Raw genomic sequence first — 20,549 nt, 5'->3', positions numbered from 1 at the left:
TCTGTGTGTCTGTTTTTGTACCAGTACCACAATTGTTGATTACAGTAGCTTTGTAATATTGTCTGAAGTCTGGGAGAGTTATGCCTCCTGCTTGGTTTTTATTCCTCAGGATTGCTTTGGCAATTCTGGGTCTTTTGTGGTTCCATATAAATTTTTGGATTGTTTGTTCTAGTTCTGTGAAAAATATCATGGGTAATTTGTTAGGGATTGCATCAAATCTGTAGATTGGCTTGGGTAGTATGGCCATGTTTACAATATTAATTTTTCCAACCAGGAGCATGGAATATCTTTCCATTTCTTTGAATCCTCTTTAATTTCCTTGATTAATGTTTTATAGTTCTCAGCATATAAGTCTTTTACCTCCTTGGTCAGGTGTATTCCCAGGTATTTGATTTTTTGGGGTGTGATTTTAAAAGGTATTGTATTTTTGTATCCCTTTTCTAAAATTTCATTGTAGTATACAGAAATGAAAGCAATTTCTGAATGTTAATCTTATATCCTGCTACTTTGCTGAATTTGTTGATTAGTTCAAGTAGTCTTTGTGTGGAGTCCTTAGGGTTTTCTATATATAGAATCATGTCATCTGCATACAGTGACCTCTTCTCTTCCAATTTGGATACCTTTTATTTCTTTGGTGTGTCTGATTGCTGTGGCTAGGACTTCCAGTACTATGTTGAATAACAGTGGTAAGAATGGGCATCCTTGTCTTGTTGAAGGCTTTCAGCTTTTCTCCATTGAGTATTATATTGGCTGTGGGTTTGTTGTAAATGGCTTGGATTATGTTAAGGAATGTTCCCCTCTGTACGCACTTTGGTAAGAATTTTGATCATGAATGGATGTTGGACTTTGTCAAATGCTTTTTCTGCATCTATTGAAATATCATGTGGTTTTTTACTTTTTTTTTGACTCTTCGTCCATTTTAGGGCCGCACCTGTGGCATATGGAGGTTCCCAAGCTAGGGGTCGAATCGGAGCTGTAGCTGCCGGCCTACACCAGAGCCACAGCAACTCGGGATCCAAGCCACGTCTGTGACCTACACCACAGCTCACAGCAACAATGGATCCTTAACCCACTGAGCAAGGCCAGGGATCGAACCCGCAACCTCATGGTTCCTAGTCGGGTTCGTTTCTGCTGAGCCAGGACGGGAATTCCCAACTTTTCTTTTGTTAATGTAGTGTATGACATTGATTGATTTGCCTATGTTGAACCATCCTTTGTGAGCCTGGGATGAATCCCACTTGGTTGTGGTGTATGATCTTTTTTATGTGTTGTTGGATTCAATTGGCTAAAATTTTGTTGAGAATTTTTGCATCTATATTCATCAAAGATAGTGGCCTATGGTTTTCTTTTTTGGTGGTATCTTTGGTTTTGGAATTAGGGTGATGGTGGCGTCATAGAACGTCTTTGGGAGTGTTCCTTGTTCTTCAACCTTTTGAAAAAGTTTAAGGAGGATGGGTATAAGTTCCTCTTTGTATGTTTGGTAGAAATTCGCCTGTGAAGCCTTCTGCTCCTGGACTTTTATTTGTACGGAGTGTTTTTATGACATATTCAATTTCATTTCTAGTGATCGGTCTGTTATTTGATCTGTTTTTTCCTTGATCCAGTTTGGCAGGATGTAAGTCTCTGGAAAGTTTTCCATTTCTTCTAGGTTGTCAAATTTGGCATACAATTGTTCATAGTATTCTCTGAAGGTTTTTTGTATTTTTGCAGTATCTGTTGTGATTTCTTCTTTTTCATTTCTTATTTTATTTGGGTTTTTCTCTCCTAGAAATGGAGTTTTTTTAAAAGGCTATTATAGAAGCTCTCTGGTTCTCAGGACCATGATTTGAACTGAGAATTAAAGGACCCGAGCTTGTCATTTTCTTCTCTAACTGTAAAGTGCATTCAGAAAACTCCTTCCTACACCACAGTTTTGATGGTCATCATTACTGCCATGAGAGCCAATGTAGGAGCACTTCAGATTCCTGAAGCAGTGTTTTAACAGGCACTTCATCACAATCTACCACAGGTGATAGCTTGGTTGTCATGCCACTGCACACAGAGGATCACTAGCTTTCCATTTCTCCTTAGCAAGGAGCTTGGCACTATGCTCAAGCACAAGGATGAAACCAAACAAATCCCCAAATCCCATCTTTGTGGGTGTGTCTCCTAGGACCACTCTGCTACTGGTATCAGTCCTTTATTGGTCATGAGCCAGTCAGGAGAAAGAAACCACATGGTAATCAAACAGGGAGAGTTTACTATAAAGAATGATTAATTATAACGAGGGATTGAAGTAATAGGATTGGCTGGTGAGTAATAAAGAGCTGTAAATAATTTAGGGATAGCAGATGTAGGGAGCTCAATGGAGAGGGTATGGACAAATCTGAGTGGCAGAGATGTTACTGAGGCTGTGAAACACTCAAGGTGGGGATCCCCTTCACAGAAGGTGCCATGCCGGTGGCCCACCACCAGAAGCTGTGTGCACCACTGGAGCTGGGCATTGCAGAAGCTGCATGCACTGCAGGAACCTGGTCCTGCAGAAGCCATGCATGCTGCAGGAGTCTGCCCAGAGGAGCACCCCAAAACCTGGAAGAGAAACCCTTCTTCCTCTAGTCCCTCCAGTACCCTCTACTGACAAACCTTCAAATCTTGCCAGTTGGCAAAGAAATGTTTACAGGGTCCAGATTCATTATTTCACAGCAGATAATGAAAGATGAATTTGGAGCTGAGAGTTCATAAATTGATAAGTGGTACCATATCTGGTCATGTTGAATTTTTTGTTTTAATATCAAAGTCATCAATCTTTATTTTTTTATGTCCTATTTCAGAAATGTTTCTGCATGTACACGTGTGCACTTATTTAGATATTTAATCCATTTGGCATTCAATGTGTATAGAGTAAAGTGATGATTTAATCTAATTCAAATAGACCCATCTTTTTCCTTAATTTGAAAAGCTACACATCATATATAAATTTATGTATATAAATATGCTTCTCTGGTTTCTTCTGTTACATTCATCTATTTATTTATTCCTTTATCCAAAATAGATTTTCTTTTTTTTTTTTTTCCCCCAGGGCCTTACCTATGGGTTCCCAGACCAGGGGTCAAATTGGAGCTACAGCTGCCGGCCTACAGCACAGCCATTAGCAACACTAGAACCAAGCCATGTCTGCGGTTTACACCACATTTCACAGAAACTCCGGATCCTTAATCCACTGAGTGGGGCCAGGGATCGAACCCAAATCCTCATGGATACTAGTTGGGTTTATTTCCACTGAGCCACAATGACAGATTTTTCTTGTCTGAACAAAAAGACAGGGATTAGGACTTTATAGAAATCTGAAAAGGATATTTGCTCTTTGTTAGGAAGGATGAAAAGACTGTTACGAGAGAATGGTGTTCTTAAGTGAAACAAATAGAAATAAGTGCTTTGAACTTTATTTGGATTAATCTCTGTTCTGGTTTTTCACTTATAAATACTGTCTGACAGCAGTTCCCTCTCTCCTGGCTCTCTCACCTAATCAGTAACACTAGAACCCATATTAAGAAGCTGCTGGTTGACCTGCAAGGCCTAGGTTGCAGAAATGCAAATCAATTCTAATGTTTTAAAATTTAGGGCCAAACCCTACTTTACTTGGGACTTTCAACATGGAATCATCTTAGTCCTTCCATACTGTCTTCACAGTACTGATAGTAAAATTTTGATGAAAGCCTTAATGGAATTTAGAATCATTTTTTATTCATTCAAATGCTCATAGAAATAAAGCTTGGGAAAAGGATATATGATTACCAATCAGGTCTGAATGGGATTCTGGAGGGAGCTGTTTTAACTTGAAAAGCTGTAAGTTGAACATTTTCTGCCACATTGGGTAAGAAGACATGGTCAGTTCTTTTTTTGTGTTTAATAGGCACCTGCAATATAAATATTAGGTAGATATTAGAACTTTTTAAAAATATGATGAAGAATTATTGTTACACCATCATTACAAGTCATTGTTACTAATGAGACTAAGATCATTGGTTCAGTCTGGGTTAGGTCATTTAATGTGAGCTTCTTGTACACAATTTGCCTACAGTTATAAAGAGAACTGATCAAGAATGAATCCATCAGTGGAAAGCCATTTCCAGCTAAGGAAGGAAAGATATCTCATATTTGAAGTAATCAATAAATTCCTTAATATGATTATTTGTGTTAGTACAGTGCTTAAAAATAAATCATCAATGTTCTTATATCCCAGCCATGGAATCACTCCATCCCTGTTTCACTCCCTGAAGCCAATCTATATTTGTCTGACTTGTCTCATAGGCCTTGCTTAAGAAGTCAGACCTTAGATAGATTTGAAAAGCTTCCAGCTAATTTTGTGGCTCTCCTGGACCTCAGGCTTTTTGCTTAGGGTCTCTATGCTGTACAAAAGCCAATGGGTCAACAAGATACTTTCTTACGTATAAGGGTTTATTTATTTAGTAGGGCCATGTGGCCAACTAGTCTTTGACTACCACCCTTCTAAATCTATGAAAGCTAGTGGATCTCCACTAATGTACTTAGCTACTTCTCAGCCTTCTCAGCCCTGGGAGTTGTGATCAGAAACCTGCCCCACAGCAGGAACATTGGCTTCAGGGAGTGAAACAGGGATGGAGTGAATTTTTTTTTTGCCTTTTTGCCATTTCTTGGGCCGCTCCCGCAGCATATGGAGGTTCCCAGGCTAGGGGTTGAATCGGAGCTGTAGCTGCCAGCCTAAGCCAGAGCCACAGCAATGAGGGTCCAAGACGCATCTGTGACCTACACCACAGTTCACGGCAACGCCGGATCGTTAACCCACTGAGCAAGGTCAGGGATTGAACCTGCAACCTCACAGTTCCTAGTCGGATTCGTTAACCACTACGCCACGATGGGAACTCCAAGGGATGGAGTGAATCTTAAAGAGTCCTTGTGGTCCTTTGGAAAGAGCTTTGCAGAAACAAATAGACTTTCACCTTTTGGTGAAAGATGACTGCACAGAGATTGGTGGGTCAAACAAAAGGTAGGCATTAATAATGTGGTCCTTAATAATTAAGGCTGTATGTTTAGAAATAATGCAAACAAACTTTTGGTCTAATAACTAGATCATCAGCTTCAGAATTTACTCCTTCAAAAGAGGACATAGGATGGCATGTTTTCTCTGACAAACTGATTAAATTTTCCCTCTTAATTTTTCTCAAGGTAAGAGAGGAGGAATTTTTAAATGTGTTGATTAAATATATAAATCTCTGGCAGAATAGGAAGCTCTGGGCCTTCCCACATAAACACACTGATCTTGAGGGAGGGGTGGACTGGGGGTTTGGGATGGAAATGTCCTAAAATTAGGTTGTGATGATGGTTGTAGAACTATAAATACAATAAAATTCATTGAATTATTTAAAAAAAACAAAACTACACTGATTCAGCAACAATTCATGGACAAATTCCCTCTGTGAGTAATCTAGAATTTTGTTTCCTAAGACTCAATCACTGAGATAAGATCCTGATACACAATTTTTTAATGTAAGTTTGAAATGACTCTAAATCCATAATTTCACATTTACATTTTCATTGTTTCATATACATAATCAAATTTATCATTACTTACTGTCTTTGGCCTTTGGATCTTTCTTGTTATTTCACTTGCCTTGAGATGAGTCTTTAAACGGTGTTGCTGGGAGTATCTGGATGATATGGAAGCAGAACTTAGGGAATAGTGAGCCTGAGATATAAAACCTATAATGTGAAAAACAAAGTTAAATTATATCTTTTGTTGCAATGTACAGGCCTAAATTTAATTCATAAAATTTCATAGCTTAAAAATGGGCATCTTGGAGTCCCTGTTGTGGCACAATGGAAATGAATCTGACTAGTAACCATGAGGATGTGGGTTTGCTCCCTGGCCTCAGTGAGTGGGTTGGGGAATCCGGCCTTGCTGTGAGCTGTGGTGTAGGTCACAGATGCAGCTTGGATCCTGTGTTGCTATGGCTGTGGTGTAGGCTGATTCGACCCCTCGCCTGGGGACTTTGATATGCTGCACCTGCGGCCCTGGAAAAAAAAATTTTTTTTTAATTTAATTAAAAAAATAAAACTGGGCATCCAATAAAGTTTCATCAATTGTGAGTGAAGATGTCACAAAACCTGGATGGAGTCTTTTGCCTGAGTGTCACATGACCAAGTGAAAGAGAAAGAGATGAGTTACTTGTACTTGTGGGTAGAAGTGGACAGATACTCACTTTATTAGGACTTTGTAATTAACTGGATTTGCAGGGTGAAAAAGAATAGCTCTCAGATTTCTGTCTCAAGCAATGGGTCAGATGTTAATTTTATGATAGATTTTATGATGATGGCACATAAAAGCTCAAGTCATTGCTGCGTACATGATCAGAAGGATAGATGTGTGGGAAATATGAGTGTGTAAAGAGGAAGCAGATGAAGATTAGCTCAGGGCTCCTGAGAAGACAGGAGCCTATGGGATGCTGTTCACAGTGATTGTCCCACAGAGGAGGAAAAGGGGCACCTTTTCCATGTCAACAGGTGGGACGGAGAAGTAGCTGAGTCTAGATGTAGGTGGCCCGGGAACAAGAAGTACAGGGAGTTCCCGTCTGATGGGGGAGGAGGACAGTGTCTTCAGGTCTGAAGAGACCAGGAAGATTTCAATAGTTGCTGTGTTATAATAACTTTAAATGGGTTATAATCAATAAAAATATTGAATCATTATGTTATATAAAGCCTGAGACAAAAATGATATTGTAAATCAACTATGCTTCAATTTAAAAATAATAAAATAAGATAAAGCAGTTGCTGTGAAGAGGGGGAGTGAACTGACCCTACCCTCAGCTCTAGGGGAAATGAGAGCTGGGCTTAAGCCCGCTAGGAATCTCAGTATCTGGCTTCAGTGATTTGTTCAAAATTGGTTAATGACCTGACACAGCCCAGTCAGAGCTCAATTCTTTTAATTGTCCCCTCCACATCCCACTCTTGCCATGTGAGTGTGAACAGAGGATGGATGCTATGGCGGTGGCAGCCATCTTGCTTCCCAAGGGGCTCCACTTGCCCTCTGCTCCCAGCAACTCAGGGCCAGAGATGCAGAGATAAATCAGTCCTTAAAGAAAAGTTCAAACCTTGATCAAGCCCTTATGGCTCAATGGAAGAGAATAGCCCAGAAATAAACCTGTGCACCTGTTTAATTAATCTTTGACAAAGGAGTCAAGAATATAAAATGAAGAAAAGAGGTGTTGGGAAAGCTGGACAGCCACATGTAAATCAATGAAGTTAGAACACACCCTCACACCATACACAAAAATAAACTCAAAGTGGCTTAAAGACTTAAACATAAGACATGACACTGTAAAATTCCTAGAAAAGAACAGAGGCAAAACATTCTCTGACATCATACCAGTCTCCTAAGGCAATAGAAATAAAAGCAAAGATAAACAAATGGAACCTAATCAAATCTATAAGGTTTTGCACAGCAAAGGAAACCATAAACAAAAAGAAAAAACAACCCACAGAATGGGAGGAAATCTTTGCAAACAATGTGACCAAGAAGGGCTTAATTTCCAAAATATACAAATAGCTCATACAACTCAACAACAACAAAAAAACAACCCAATCAAAAAATGGGCAGAAGATCTAAATAGACATTTCTCCAAAGAAGTGATACAGATGGCCAAGAGGAACATAAAAAGATGCTCAACAATGCTAATATTAGAAAAATGCAAATTAAAACTACAGTGAGATATCACCACACATGAGTCAGAATGGCCATGATCAAAAAAATCTACAAAAAATAAATGCTGGAGAGGGTGTGGAGAAAAGGAACCCTCCTACACCATTAGAATGTAAATTGGTATAACCACTATGGAGGACAGTATGGAGGATCCCTAAAAAACTAAATATAGAGTTACCATATGAGGTAGCAATCCTACTCCTTGGCATATATCCAGAGAAAATTCTAATTTGAAAAGATTTATGGGAGTTCCTATCGTGGCTCCACAGTTAACAAACCCAACTAGCATCCATGAGGACTTGGGTTTGATCCCTGGCCTTACTCATTGGGTTAAGGATCTGGTGTTGCCCTGAGCTGTGGTGTAGGTTGCAGATTAGGCTCAGATCCTGAGTTGCTGTGGCTCTGGCATAGGCTGGTGGCTACAGCTCCAATTGGACCCCTAGCCTGGGAACCTCCATATGCTGCAGGTGTGGCACTAAAAAGACAAAAAAAAGAAAAAAAAAAGTGCACTCCAATGTTCATAGAGTCACTATTTACAATAGCCGAGACATGTGAACAACCTAAGTGTCCAAGGATAAATGAATGGATAAAGAAGATGTGGTGTGTGTACATGTGTGTGTCTGTGTATACAATGGCATATTAGCCATAAAAAAGAATGAAATAATGCCATTTTCAGCAACATGGATGGACCTAAAGATCATCATATAAGTGAAGTAAAATACATATATCATATGATATCATTTACATGTGGAATATGAAATATGAAACAAGTGAACTTATTTAAAAAACAGATGTGCAGACATGGAAAACAAACTTAAAATTACCAAAAGAAAACAGTGGTGGGGTGGGGTAAATTAGGAGTTTGGGATTAGTATATACAAACTACTGTATATAAAATAGATAAAACACAAGGTTCTACTATATAGCATTGGGAACCATATTCAATATCTTGTAATAAAGTATAACAGAAAAGAATATAAAAAAGAATATATATATACACATATATATGTATCACTTTGATGTACACCCAAAACTAACACATTGTAAATCAACTATAATTTAATAAAATAAACAAAAACAAAAAACTTTGATCAACCAACTTAAGCCAGTCCACATCTAAATAAATATTTGTTTTGTGAGCCAGCTGATTTCATTTTTTCCTTAAGCATTTTGAGAATAACTGCATTAGAACAAATTGTAATTTCTCAGGAGTTACAAGATCCTAAGTGGAATCTGTGTTATGCTACTCAAAGAGAACTTGCCCCTTAACTGTGCTTTGGCTGGGGAGCCAGAAGGCTGCTGTGACCACCTCTACAGAAAGGAGACCTGGGTCTCCTCAAGCTTCTGGCTGAATAAAAGCTGAGAAAGGACTGGTAGGTAACAGCTGACTTTTACATTTTAGCACTAATAGCATAGGTGATATCTGGCTATCCCCTTGGACTGCTCAGTTGGTACCAAATAGATAGGTATGACCTCTGATGCATCTACACTGTGGAGAGAATGCTGCCTGCTGTTTCATAAATGAAGAATGTTGCCTGCCAACAAGCCCGCAGCTACTGCACCTCTGCCCCCCACCCCCACAGTGGTGCGCCCTAAGGGGAATTCAGGATGGAGAAAATAGGAAACATTCTGTGCTCTGGATGCTGGCCCTAGATAGCTAAGATGCATATCTAAGGAGTAATTTCAGTGAGCCCAGACTCTTGCATCTTCCCATACACACAAAAGCATGAAGGTCATTAACTTGAGATATCTGTTTATTTGTGATTAGCAGTAATCCTTTGACTTTTGACTTCTTGGTTTGTTTTTCAACAAAACCCCCTGTACATCCTGGCTCCTCCCTTAGCTTTTTTTTTTTTTTTCTCTCAATGAATTTTATTGCATGTATAGTTGTACAGCGATCATCACAACCAAATTTTATAGCATTTCTATCCCAAACCCTCAGTGCATCCCCCAACCTGTCTCATTTGGAAACCATAAGTTTTTCAAAGTCTGTGGGTCTGTATATAAGACTCTGACGAAGGAAATAAAAAATGACACAAACAGATGGAATGACACACCATGCTCTTGGACTGGAAGAATTAATATTATCAAAATGACCATACTACCCAAGGCAATCTACAGATTCAATGCACTCCCCATCAAATTACCAAGGACATTTTTCACAGAACTCAAACAAAATATTTTAAAGTTTGTTTGGAAGCACAAAAGACCCAGAATAGCCAAAGACATCCTGAAAAAGAAAAATGGAGCTGGAGGAATCAGGCTCCTGGACTTCAGACCATACTACAAAGCAACAGTCATCAAAACCATATGGTACTGGCACAAAGACAGAAATATAGATCAGTGGAACAGGATAGATAGCCCAGAATTAAACCCACGCACCTACAGCCAACTAATCTATGACAAAGGAGGCAAGAATATACAATGGAGAAAAGACAGCTCATTCAGTAAGTGGTGCTGGGAAAATTGGACAGCCACATGGAAAAGAATAAAATTAGAACACTTCCTAACACCACACACAAAAATAAACAACATGGATTAAAGACCTAGATATAAGACCAGATACTATAAAACTCTTAGAGGAAAACATAGGCCAAACACTCTCTGACATAAATGACAGCAACATCTCAGATCCACCTCCTAGAGTAATGACAATAAAAACAAAAATAAACAAATGGGACTTATTTAAACTTAAAAGTTTCTGCACAGCAAAAGAAACGCTAAACAAAACGAAAAGACATCCCTTAGCTCTTCAGAGCAGCTCCTAGGACCTATCTGAGAGGCTATCTCCTGGGCTATCACCCTCAGTAAGCTCCCCAAATAAAACTTAACTTGTGCAGTTCCCGGTGTGGTGAGATGGGATCGGTGGTATATCTGAAGCACTGGGATGAAAATTTGATCCCTGGCCCAGCTCAGTGGGTTGGGGATCCAGTGTTTCCACAGCTGTGGGATGGGTCACAACAGTGGCTTGCATCTGATCCCTGGCCCGGGAACTCTATATGTCACGGGGCAGCCAAAACAAAACAAAACAAACAAAACCTCACCCTGTGATTTTCAGGTTGTAAATCCTGAACAAACCCCCTCCAGTCACTGTAAAAGGGGATGGATGGGAGCTGAGACCTGAGAGTAACTTCTACCTCTGCTTCCTGAAACGGACTTCTCTTTTACTCCTGCCATGTCCTCAGTCCTGGAAATTAGGTCCCTCCACCCACCCCACCCCAGTCCTTCTTTGTAAATGTGCAGGTCTTAGAGGACACAGATGGCAGTCTGATAGCACATGTTAACTCAGAAAAAGATGCTTGCCTGGGCTGGAGGCAGAGGGGAAAATCCCAGGCAGTGTGGCAAGGAGAGTGAAGGTACAGAGCCACTCAGGGTCAGTGATCAATATAGGGCCCTGGGGTGCTCTTGATACTCTTCCTCTTTGGACCTAGGGTGGCGTGGGGAGTGCCAGCCCTGCTGTTAGGGCCCAGGCAGCAGTCCCAGGCAGGGAAGAGTACTCTTGGGCTTTTCAACAAGCACAGCCTTATTCTTAGAAAACCCAAAACATCTTGATTTAGGCCTGCTTGATCTTTTCTTTTTTGTCTTTTTAGGGCTGCACCTGAGGCATATGAAAGTTCCCAGGCTAGGAGTCAAATCAGAGCTGCAGCTGCCAGCCACTGCCACAGAAATGCCAGATTCGAGCCATGTCTGTGACCTACACTGCAGCTCACGACAACACTGAATCCTTAGCCCACTGAGCAAGGCCAGGGATCGAACCCACATCCTCATGGATACTAGTTGGGTTTGTTACTGCTGAGCCATGACAGGAACTCCTGCTTGATCTTCGAAAATGATCTTTCCGCTTCTTACAGTGTTTTCTCATATTGATCACACTGGTTAAGTAGCCAAAAGGAAACACAGATACAGGAGGACATACATATATGAAAGTGTAATAATCAACCTAGTGCTACTATACTCTGGCAGACACTCATTGTTTCATAGAGTCCTCAGAATACACCTTTGATGTGGGTATTTTACAGAGAGGTGAATTTACCTGCCCAAGGTCATACAGCTAGCAGAGACAGAGGCAGGAACTGAACTTTGGCTGTCTTACTCCAAAGTCTATACCCTCAAACACCAGGACAGAAAGAAGAGGCTTGTCTGATCTCCACAAAAGGCTGATCGTGGTTACTGATATTGAGTGATATTTTTGATAGTCAGATATAGAAGAGAACTTGCAATTTATTTAGTCCTCATCTTATAAGGGAGGAAGCTAGTTCAGCGATGTCCTGGGGCCTGGCCTCTGCTCCATTGGTGCTTGCTGGCTGCATCGTCCAGGGTGCCATTTTGATGGCTTGTCCATAGGACTCCTCAAGCCCCCGGGACCCAAGAATCATAATGTACTTTATGAATAAGATCTGAGAAATGTGGTCATTATGTCCTGTTGGAGAGGAATAAAATTTCCCCTACCTTCTAGATTCTTCTGGATGGTCTAAGAACTGAATCGATTTGAGATGGGTTAACAGGAGAAAATCAAACAAAAGTTTAATAACATGTATACATGGGAGAGAGCCAGGGAAACTGAGTCACTTGCCAACATTACTGAAGCCCTCGCCTTATAATACCATCCTCAGCTAAAGACAGAAGAGGATGCTGAGGTTGTGAGGAGGTCAGCTATGAGAGGTTACCAGGAAAAGCACAACAAACAAGGGTAACACTGTTATACACATTCATCTTTTCCATAAATACATTTCTAGAGACTTGATAATCCTCCTCTTCCTGGTACTAAAGAGGCAGACACTTTACAAATGTAAATGTTTCTTTAAAAGGGTAACTCCTTGGTTTGCCCATGTCTGCTTTTTCTCAAAAAATAACCAGCTTATGCCAAAGAGACATATTTTAGGGTAGCAAATTCCACTCCTCTGTAGTTGCAAGGCGTTGAGATACTTCAAAATGCAGTGAAGGAACCCGCTCTTCTTTAGGTGACATATTACACTTGGAACCAGTTCTTATGATTGAAACATTTTAGTATAGCAGGTCAGTACTCCAAGGTGAACTAAAGTAAAATTTTCTGACTGCAAATGAGAATGAAATAATCTTCATTCATTCAACAAACATGGAGCTCTCACTCAATAACCACTGGATTGTAATTGTTAGTTCTGGACACTGTCCTTCGGTTCTGACCTAGGGAGCCTGGGAGCTTACTCTACCCAGAAAGGGGGTAGGTATCCTTACCGCCTGGCAAGCTGCTTGGTACAGACGATTGCTTAGCGTCATTAAGCTGACTTTGTAGCTCTTCTACCCGCTGGAAAGCATCCAGCTTCACTCTGCGCTCCTGGGCAAGCCGGCTTCTCATCTGAGAGGAAAAGGGCTTGGGAAGCAGAGGTGCTTTTTGGTGCACACTTTTGTTCCGACACTTCACTAGGAGGGGCAGGGTGGGGGCAGGGGAGGTTCTCAGGGAGAGAGTGGGTCCCAGGCTGCCCCAGGAACACAAGTCTTCATGAAATCTTGGTCAGGCTGAACTCAGCCTTCTGAAAATCAAGAGTTCCAGGAAGGCCAAGAACTTAAAAAGGAACAGAGGCAGCCCTTGGAACCCTTTATTATCTTAGAAGGGCCAGAAGTTTACTCACAAAAGTTGTATCTTTTATGTTTATTTCACCAGAGGGGAAGGTATGAGTGGGGAGGACCCAGTTCACAGAAGACCTTGTAGGCCAAGCCACACATCTACCCCAAGACCCGCAGGAGCCTCCAGATGGCTTCAAGCAGAGACTTGATCTCTCCCGATCTCTTCTCAGCTCATCACCTGTGGGGAATGTGCCCTGAGCACCATCTCCAGGCCTGACTTAAGTCCCACACCTGCAGGCAAACTTGGTATTTGTTCTCCCCTGGCTGGCACTGCTGACCCAGAGTTGCGGGGTCCAAAGCACACCTCATCTGCACAGATCACAGGCATTTTTCTTTTCAAATTTATTTTTATCGTCTCCTAACTGCTTTTACTTATGCAAAAAGTAATAGTGTGATGGGTTAAATAATGTCCCTCACAAAGTCATGTTTACTTGGAATCTCAAGATACGACCTTACTTGAAAACAGAATCTTGGAGTTCCCTTTGTGGCTCAGCTGTTAACGAACCCAACTAGGATTCATGAGGTGGTGGGTTTCATCCCTGGCCTTGCTCAGTGGGTTAAGGATCTGGGGTTGCTCTGAGCTGTGGTGTAGGTGGCAAGGCAGCTCAGATCCTGTGTTGCTGTGGCTGTGGCGTAGGCCAGAAACTATAACTCTGATTTGACCCCTAGCCTGGAAACTTCCATATGTATGCCGTGGGTGTGGCCCTAAAAAGGAAAGGAAGGAAGGGAGGGAGGGAGAAAGAAAATAGTCTTTGTAGATGTGATGAAGAAGCTATACTGGATTAAAGGTGGGCCCCAAACCCAATGTTGATGTGCTCACAAAAAGTGGAGAGGGTACAGCCACACCTAGAGACACGGGAAGAAGGCTGGACTGGAGAGCTGGAGCTACCGGGGGGGGGGTGGGGTGGGGGGGGGGAGTGGGGGGGTGGGGTGGGGCAGGGACTGCGGGCAGCCCCCAGCAGCTGGGAGAGACCTGGAAGTGGTTCTGCCAGGGCCTCCTGGAGGAACCACACCTTGACTTCAGACTCTGGCCTCCTGAACTGTGAGAGAATGCAGTTTTTATCCTTTTTTGTTATTTATTTTTGTAAAATTCTCCTTACTGATCTTTTCCTTGAGCACTCAAAACACATGGCCAATCATTTAACCTTCCAATTTCTGTTTCCTAATTTCTGGTGAATCAATTATGTGACTTATTCATTCAACGAATATGTATGAAACACCTGCCCTGGAAGGTAATTTTTTCCCCCCTTTTGTGTTAAGTTATATTCTGTGGTCTCTTTTGTTGGAACTTGCATTAGTCCAAATGTACTTTATATTATTTCCTCCTTTTTTTTTTTTTTTGCTGTGGGATATAATCAACAGGAACATATTGTGCTGGAAACCACTTCTGCCTTTCCTCTTTTTTTTTTTTTTTTTAAATCTCTGCAGTTCTAGAAACACCATGAATAAAATCCCCTTCTAATGGCTTCCATAATACTTGCTGCTTTTTCAGATTAATAGTCAGGATTTTCTAAAAAGTCCCTCCTAATTCAAAGATGAAAGCCAAGTGGAAATATGTTTTTCAAGTGGGTTATAATGATGCCAAGATTCTGGGCTTTGAGGCAGTAAAGCCATCATCTTTCATCCTAAGCAGCCGGAACAACTGCTCCATTTCGCTGGTGGGTCTGGGGGTGACAGAGGTGAGGAACAGCACTGTGAGGGCATGAGAGGCACGGGAAGGACAGGGGAGAACGAACCAGCTCTGGCTGGTGCACTCTGATTTGCTCCTCTCACTGGAGTTCTCACCTGTTGGAGTTCTCTCTGAATTTTCTTCTGCTGGAGCTGGCCCAGTTTAGAAGCCCTCTCGGCCTCTTCAGTAAGGAGCTGCAGGTGCTGTTCTTTTTGCTCCACATCCTCCAAGAGCTTCTCCATGCTGGAGGTCTTCATTAAATCCAGCTGCTGCTGGTGGAGAGCTTCCTGGGTCACTCTGTGTTCTAACTCTTTCAGCAACTGCCCCTGGGGAAGGAAAAGGCTAAAGGAAACAAAGGCAATTCTTCTTCTCAGCAGGGAACAAGAGGTTGGCCAATGCAACTGTCCCCTCCACTAGTGCTCAGGGACAGAACTGTGGGGAGTATTCCTGGGCTCAGGGTACCACAGCCCAGTGTTCTGTTCTGTCCTGTGACTGCCAGCAGGCAACAAGACCACTGGGATCTTGGCCGGCCTGACATTTAAGTAAGCCCTGAGGCAACAGTCAGAGGAGAAACAAAACAATCAGAGGCAGGAGCTAAGCGAGTGATAAGGCCATTCTGCAGTGGTGCCAGGTTGAACAATTTCATTTTTCCTTACCCAAATTTGATGCTGATGTACATATTAGGAAACTTATGAACCAAGTAGTCCTGTCTATCACAAACTACATTTGCACTGCCACTGAGCCTTTATCACGCAATAGCATGGGAGGGACTGAACCCTAAGGGACAGGGTGATGCAATAGGTATAGTGAGTGGGGGAGGGAAGTGCTAATCTTGCCTCTGTTTTGACTTCCAAAATAGTTTCCAGATGGTTGGAAAAGGAAAAGTGTAGTAATAATTTGGTTCTGTTCTGAAATTTTTCTCATTAGCAATCACTAGATGGTCGATCCTTAATTATAACATTAATAATGACGAGCAATACTTGGATGATGACTTTACATAATGATAGATCATAATTCACCTGGCTTACAATAATCAAGGGATTAGGGTCCAAAAGGAACAGATTATATATATTTTTTAATTAAAAAAAATTTTTTTTTTAATTTTCATTTTTTTGGCCACACCTGTGGGATGTGGAAGTTCCTGGGCCAGGGATTGAACCCGTGCCACAGCAGTAACCTGAGCTGCTGTAGTGACAACACCAGATCCTTAATCTGCTGAGCCCCAAGAGAACTCCGAAAGATTATATTTTACATTTTATGTTTTAAAATATGCCCAGGATTCCCAGCTTGTTATTTAAACTCAGCTGTTCTCTCTCTAAACTTAGGGTCTGTTTCATTCATGCTCAGAGGACTGGTGCAGTTATTAAGAGTTTAGACTGTTAAAAAAAAAAAAAAACAGCTTTATTTTGGTGCATCAGTAACATCTGAAGTTATGACTTGGGGCTGATCATCAGGAAGGGAGCCAAGACTCTCTGTTTGGGGCTAATGCTGACAGCCGGGCCACACTGGTGGAAAGCATGCTTGGAGCATGAAAAGAATGTGTTAGAGGCAGAGACTCAGACCCCAAGATGCCCTCTGGGTAAAAAGATCCTCAGAGAAATACACAGAACAATCTTAGGTATGAGCAATATTTCACCATCTTAGCCAAATACGAATAAGAACAAAAGCCTCATGGCCACTACCCACGGTTTCTGGGCTGGGAAGGAGGGAGAAGGCAAGCTGAGGTTGGGGCCAGCAGGGCTGTCTGCTCCGATTCCCACTGTGGCCTCTGGTGACTGCTGCAGGCAGCGTGGTGCCGCTTCCTGTCACCAGAGCCTGTTAAAAGGGAGGAAGGAAGGGGGTCCTCAGATACCTGGTTCTCCTGCTGCTTGCTCATCCTCACGTTGTCCGCCTGAGCCCTGGCCAGAGCCTGCCTTAGAGCCAGTAACTGCTGCCGAAGTAAAACCACTTCTTGTTCTGCCATTAGCTTGATGTTCAAACACTCTTTTTTACTTTGCATAGCTTCCTGTAAACATCCCAAACACAGGAAGATATGATATACGTTTCTTTCTATATTTTCAATTTCACCAGCAGTCTCTAAACCATAGTCATCCATCATGCTTTAACTTTTCTGGTAGAACAGAGCTCCTGCTGGCCACTGCCTCCTTGATTTTAAATAAGAACAGTGTGACAAATCCGAGTAAATACTGAGTTTCAGAAACAGTAAGTCAAAGTTTCTAAACTGCTATTGATATGTGCTTTGGTTTCAATCTGCCTTAAAGTAGATTTTCCCTTATTGTTACTTCATTTTCCTCAGGTAATCATGTTTGAAACTCAAAGACTTGTAGTGTTTCGACAAAGCTGCCAGCACTTGGTAAATCTCCCTCCATTTTTTCCCTTCCCTTTGTGCTAAACTCCTGCTCTGTTCTCTCATTTGCTTCTTCGCTGTTTGCTTTTGGCTCTCTCCTATTTCTCTTCAGGCTCTGATATTGCCTGTTCCCAGGAAAACTCCCCAGCTATCAGATCTTGCTACCCGACACCAGGGCAGCAGATGCAGCCAAGAAGGGCAGCAATCCCCCCTCCTCCCCAAGCCTCACCTTCTCAGCCTTGCTCAGCTGGCCCTGGAAGCGCTCCTGCTGTGCTGCCAGCCTCCAGCGGCCCAGGCTCCTCACTTTGCACACCAGGGCAGCCAGGCTACAGTTGTCCTGCTCCAAGGTCCGCAGCTGCTCCTGCTTAGAAGGGCTCACTTTCAGAAAAGACTGCCCCCAGCCCTTTACTTGGGAGGGACATGAATTCTAACATCAGAAACATGCCTTCCAGAAGATGAGACAATTGTGCTGTGAGCCCCAGTGCCCTTTTAAAATGCCTGACACAAGACCTTCTCAGGGAAACAGGACAGATATGCAAACAGAATGAGCGGCAAGGTCAGATGCTAGGACGAAATGCTGACACCCCACTCTAAATGAAATCCCATACTTTGGCTGGGCTTTCTTGCATTTCTTCATCAGGTCTGGCAGAGCCCCATTTCTTCTTCAGGTTCTTCATATTGTCAATCCCTTCTGTTCTTACTTCGCCAACGAGCTCACATACTTTCTGGATCAAATTAAGTTGATTCTCCTCCAGCTTCTCCTGCAAATTGCAGACTCAGGTTTAGGAAGGGCAGCTGAGGAAGAGTCATTTTGCCTTCTAAAACCCAACTTTCAGAAATGATTTCATATTGAAACATCAGCCACCCAGACAACGACTCTGTCAGGTATTGTCTCAGGTCTTACTAGTGGCTCCTTTAGTGTTGTCTTCAATCTGTGGGGCTCCATCCTGCGGACACCTGCACATCCTAGAGCCTGTGGTTGTCAGATGTCAATGCAAGTTGAGCAGGTAGAAGAGCACGTCACAGGTGGAAAACCAAATCTCCCCTCTCCCCCTCACACAAAGGGTTACTTGGGAATTTGAACCTAGGGATTTTTAGCAGGTTGACTCAACAGAATCTGACCAGATGAGAACACTGTCCATCAGCTGCTAACGAAAAACTCCATTAAAAATAGATAAATTAGAGGAAGGAATTAGGCTGGCTTGACCTTCCTCTTTAGGCTCCAGCAGAAATCTCATTATGAAGCAGCCCCATTCTGAATGGCTATGGCTAACAGCTTATGGCGAAACAGTTTACTCATGTTAAGTATAACTGGAGACCCAGCATCCTTGGGTGAGGGGTGACTGTGGGGTGTCCTTTTGATAGGGATGGAGTAGGCACAGGTAGTTGTAGAAGTCCCAGTAAGAGACCATAGATAGAGACGGAAACCTAGGGAACTTTGGGAGACCACAGTAAGTTAATAGTTGCTCAAGAAAGCCATCAGAACAAGGCAGACTTGCTTGACTAGTGGAGGCATGAGATATGCCTCAAGTCATTGGGTAGGGGATGGGATGAGGCCTGCATTCAGGTTCAGACCAAGGGAAAGAGTTTAAGGACCACCCTCCCGCTGATTTGAATACCAGATCCCAAGGAGGAGCCATTACTCCCAGAAAGGAAGAGGAGGTCTTTTCCCACCCCCACTCGCCTTGGATGATAAAACTGTAGCCCACCTAATCCTTTGGGCAGAGCCTCCTTGCCTGCCCACTTGCATCTCTTACAAATGTCCCATCTGTTTTTTTGTTTTTTTTTTTTTTTGTTTCTTTCTCTTGGTCTTTTTGTCTTTTAGGGTCACACCCGCAGCATATGGAGGTTCCCAGGCTAGTGGTCCAATTGGAACTGTAGCCGCTGGCCTATGCCACAGCCACAGCAACGCAGGATGCGAGCCAAGTCTGCAACCTATACCACAGCTCACAGCAAAGCTGGATCCTTAACCCTTTGAGGGAGGCCAGGGATCAAACTCACATCCTCATGGATGCTTGTCAGGTTCACTAACTGCTGAGCCATCACGGGAACTCCACAAGCGTCCCATCTTAATAAATCTATTTCTTGTCTATCACTATTTGTCTCTTGCTGAATTCCTTCTGCATGGAGGCATGAAGAACCTGAACTTCGGTAAGTCCAGACTCTGGATGAGTGATTCTAATTTAAAGCTGTGGGTCCAAGTCCCAATCTGGGTTCTGGTTAGGTTCAGGCCATGAGTGCTGTTGGTTTCACTTTCACCTCTGAACCACTTCCCTGGAATAAAGACAGGAGGGTGGTGCTAGGGAGCCACAGCAGGAAGCCTGACCACTGGCCACACCAACTTCTTGGGACCCTGGGGTGGAACAGGGACTCCCTGCTTTCAGGGGTTTGTGGAGCTAAATGAGCTTGGAAGAAGTGGAGAATTTCCTTATTGTTTAGGAATCTGGCAGAAGCTATAAAGAACTTGAGGCACTTTTCAACAATTTTACACCCGAAAGGTGGCTTAGCAAGTTCCAGACCACACTGTCTTCTCACCCCTCTCCTGCAGCACCAGGCCAATGTGTGTTTAATATTTGTAAGCATTTGTATTTGGTGGACACTTTACAGTAAGACAGAATGGCCAGTCCTCTCTGGAATGACCAGGCCAAGGCAGAACTTCGGTGGAAACTGCTCAATGGAACAACTTCAGGGACCCCCTGGGGTCCCCCAGGAGAGATAGTGAGGGAAGGACCCAAGTGGGGCTGGCTCTGGGGAACATCTAATAATAGGAAAGGGGAAGCTGGGGATTCAGGGATGTTAGTTTTTTACTGAAATTCTCACTGCGGGGCAGCTGGATCAGGATCCACGATGGCCCACTTCAGGCATGGGGTCTCCATCTCACAGCTGCCTCAACATCAAAAGAAAGTGACAGGCTTCCACAGTGCTGTGGGCACATGCGCACCCATCACTCCTCAGCAGCTCCTTGACACCGGATGCAAGAGAAAGGCTAGTGGGCATTTTGAGAGTGGGAAAATTTCTGATTCAAATTCTGAAGCTGCCCCAAGAGCTTTCAGGAGGGGCCTGTTGCTACCGAGGCAGGCTGGCCTGGCCCAGGGTGTTGTGCTCTCCTGTTTTGGATGTTCATTCAACAGACAAAACAGTAACATGAACTGCTGGCTTTTGGAGAAATAGAACTCCCCTCTTCCCTCCATAGCAATCAGATGGCAACAATGGCA

At 42.8% G+C, this 20,549-nt stretch overlaps 1 protein-coding gene across 2 annotated transcripts in view; it reads right to left on the bottom strand.

The window, feature by feature from the left end:
• Window positions 1–3,701: 3,701 nt before the first annotated feature.
• The window catches only part of LOC125116837 (uncharacterized), a 152,847-nt gene continuing 135,999 nt past the window's right edge, over window positions 3,702–20,549 (bottom strand). Inside the window, exons 37-43 of one of the 2 annotated variants that reach the window (XM_047762415.1) lie at window positions 17,943–18,095; window positions 17,564–17,695; window positions 16,840–16,992; window positions 15,104–15,313; window positions 12,929–13,049; window positions 5,591–5,718; window positions 3,702–3,896 (exon numbers count right to left, since the gene is read on the bottom strand). In XM_047762415.1, coding sequence (XP_047618371.1) covers window positions 3,771–3,896; window positions 5,591–5,718; window positions 12,929–13,049; window positions 15,104–15,313; window positions 16,840–16,992; window positions 17,564–17,695; window positions 17,943–18,095 — 1,023 coding nt within the window. In that variant the 3' untranslated portion in view covers window positions 3,702–3,770. Of the gene's footprint in view, window positions 3,897–5,590; window positions 5,719–12,928; window positions 13,065–15,103; window positions 15,314–16,839; window positions 16,993–17,563; window positions 17,699–17,942; window positions 18,096–20,549 lie in introns of both variants that reach the window. The other variant, XM_047762425.1, reaches the window with a different exon arrangement.

The sequence above is a fragment of the Phacochoerus africanus genome, chromosome 2 (assembly GCF_016906955.1).
Source record: "Phacochoerus africanus isolate WHEZ1 chromosome 2, ROS_Pafr_v1, whole genome shotgun sequence".
Lineage (NCBI taxonomy): Eukaryota > Metazoa > Chordata > Mammalia > Artiodactyla > Suidae > Phacochoerus > Phacochoerus africanus.
This window is presented reverse-complemented; position numbering and strand designations above follow the sequence as displayed.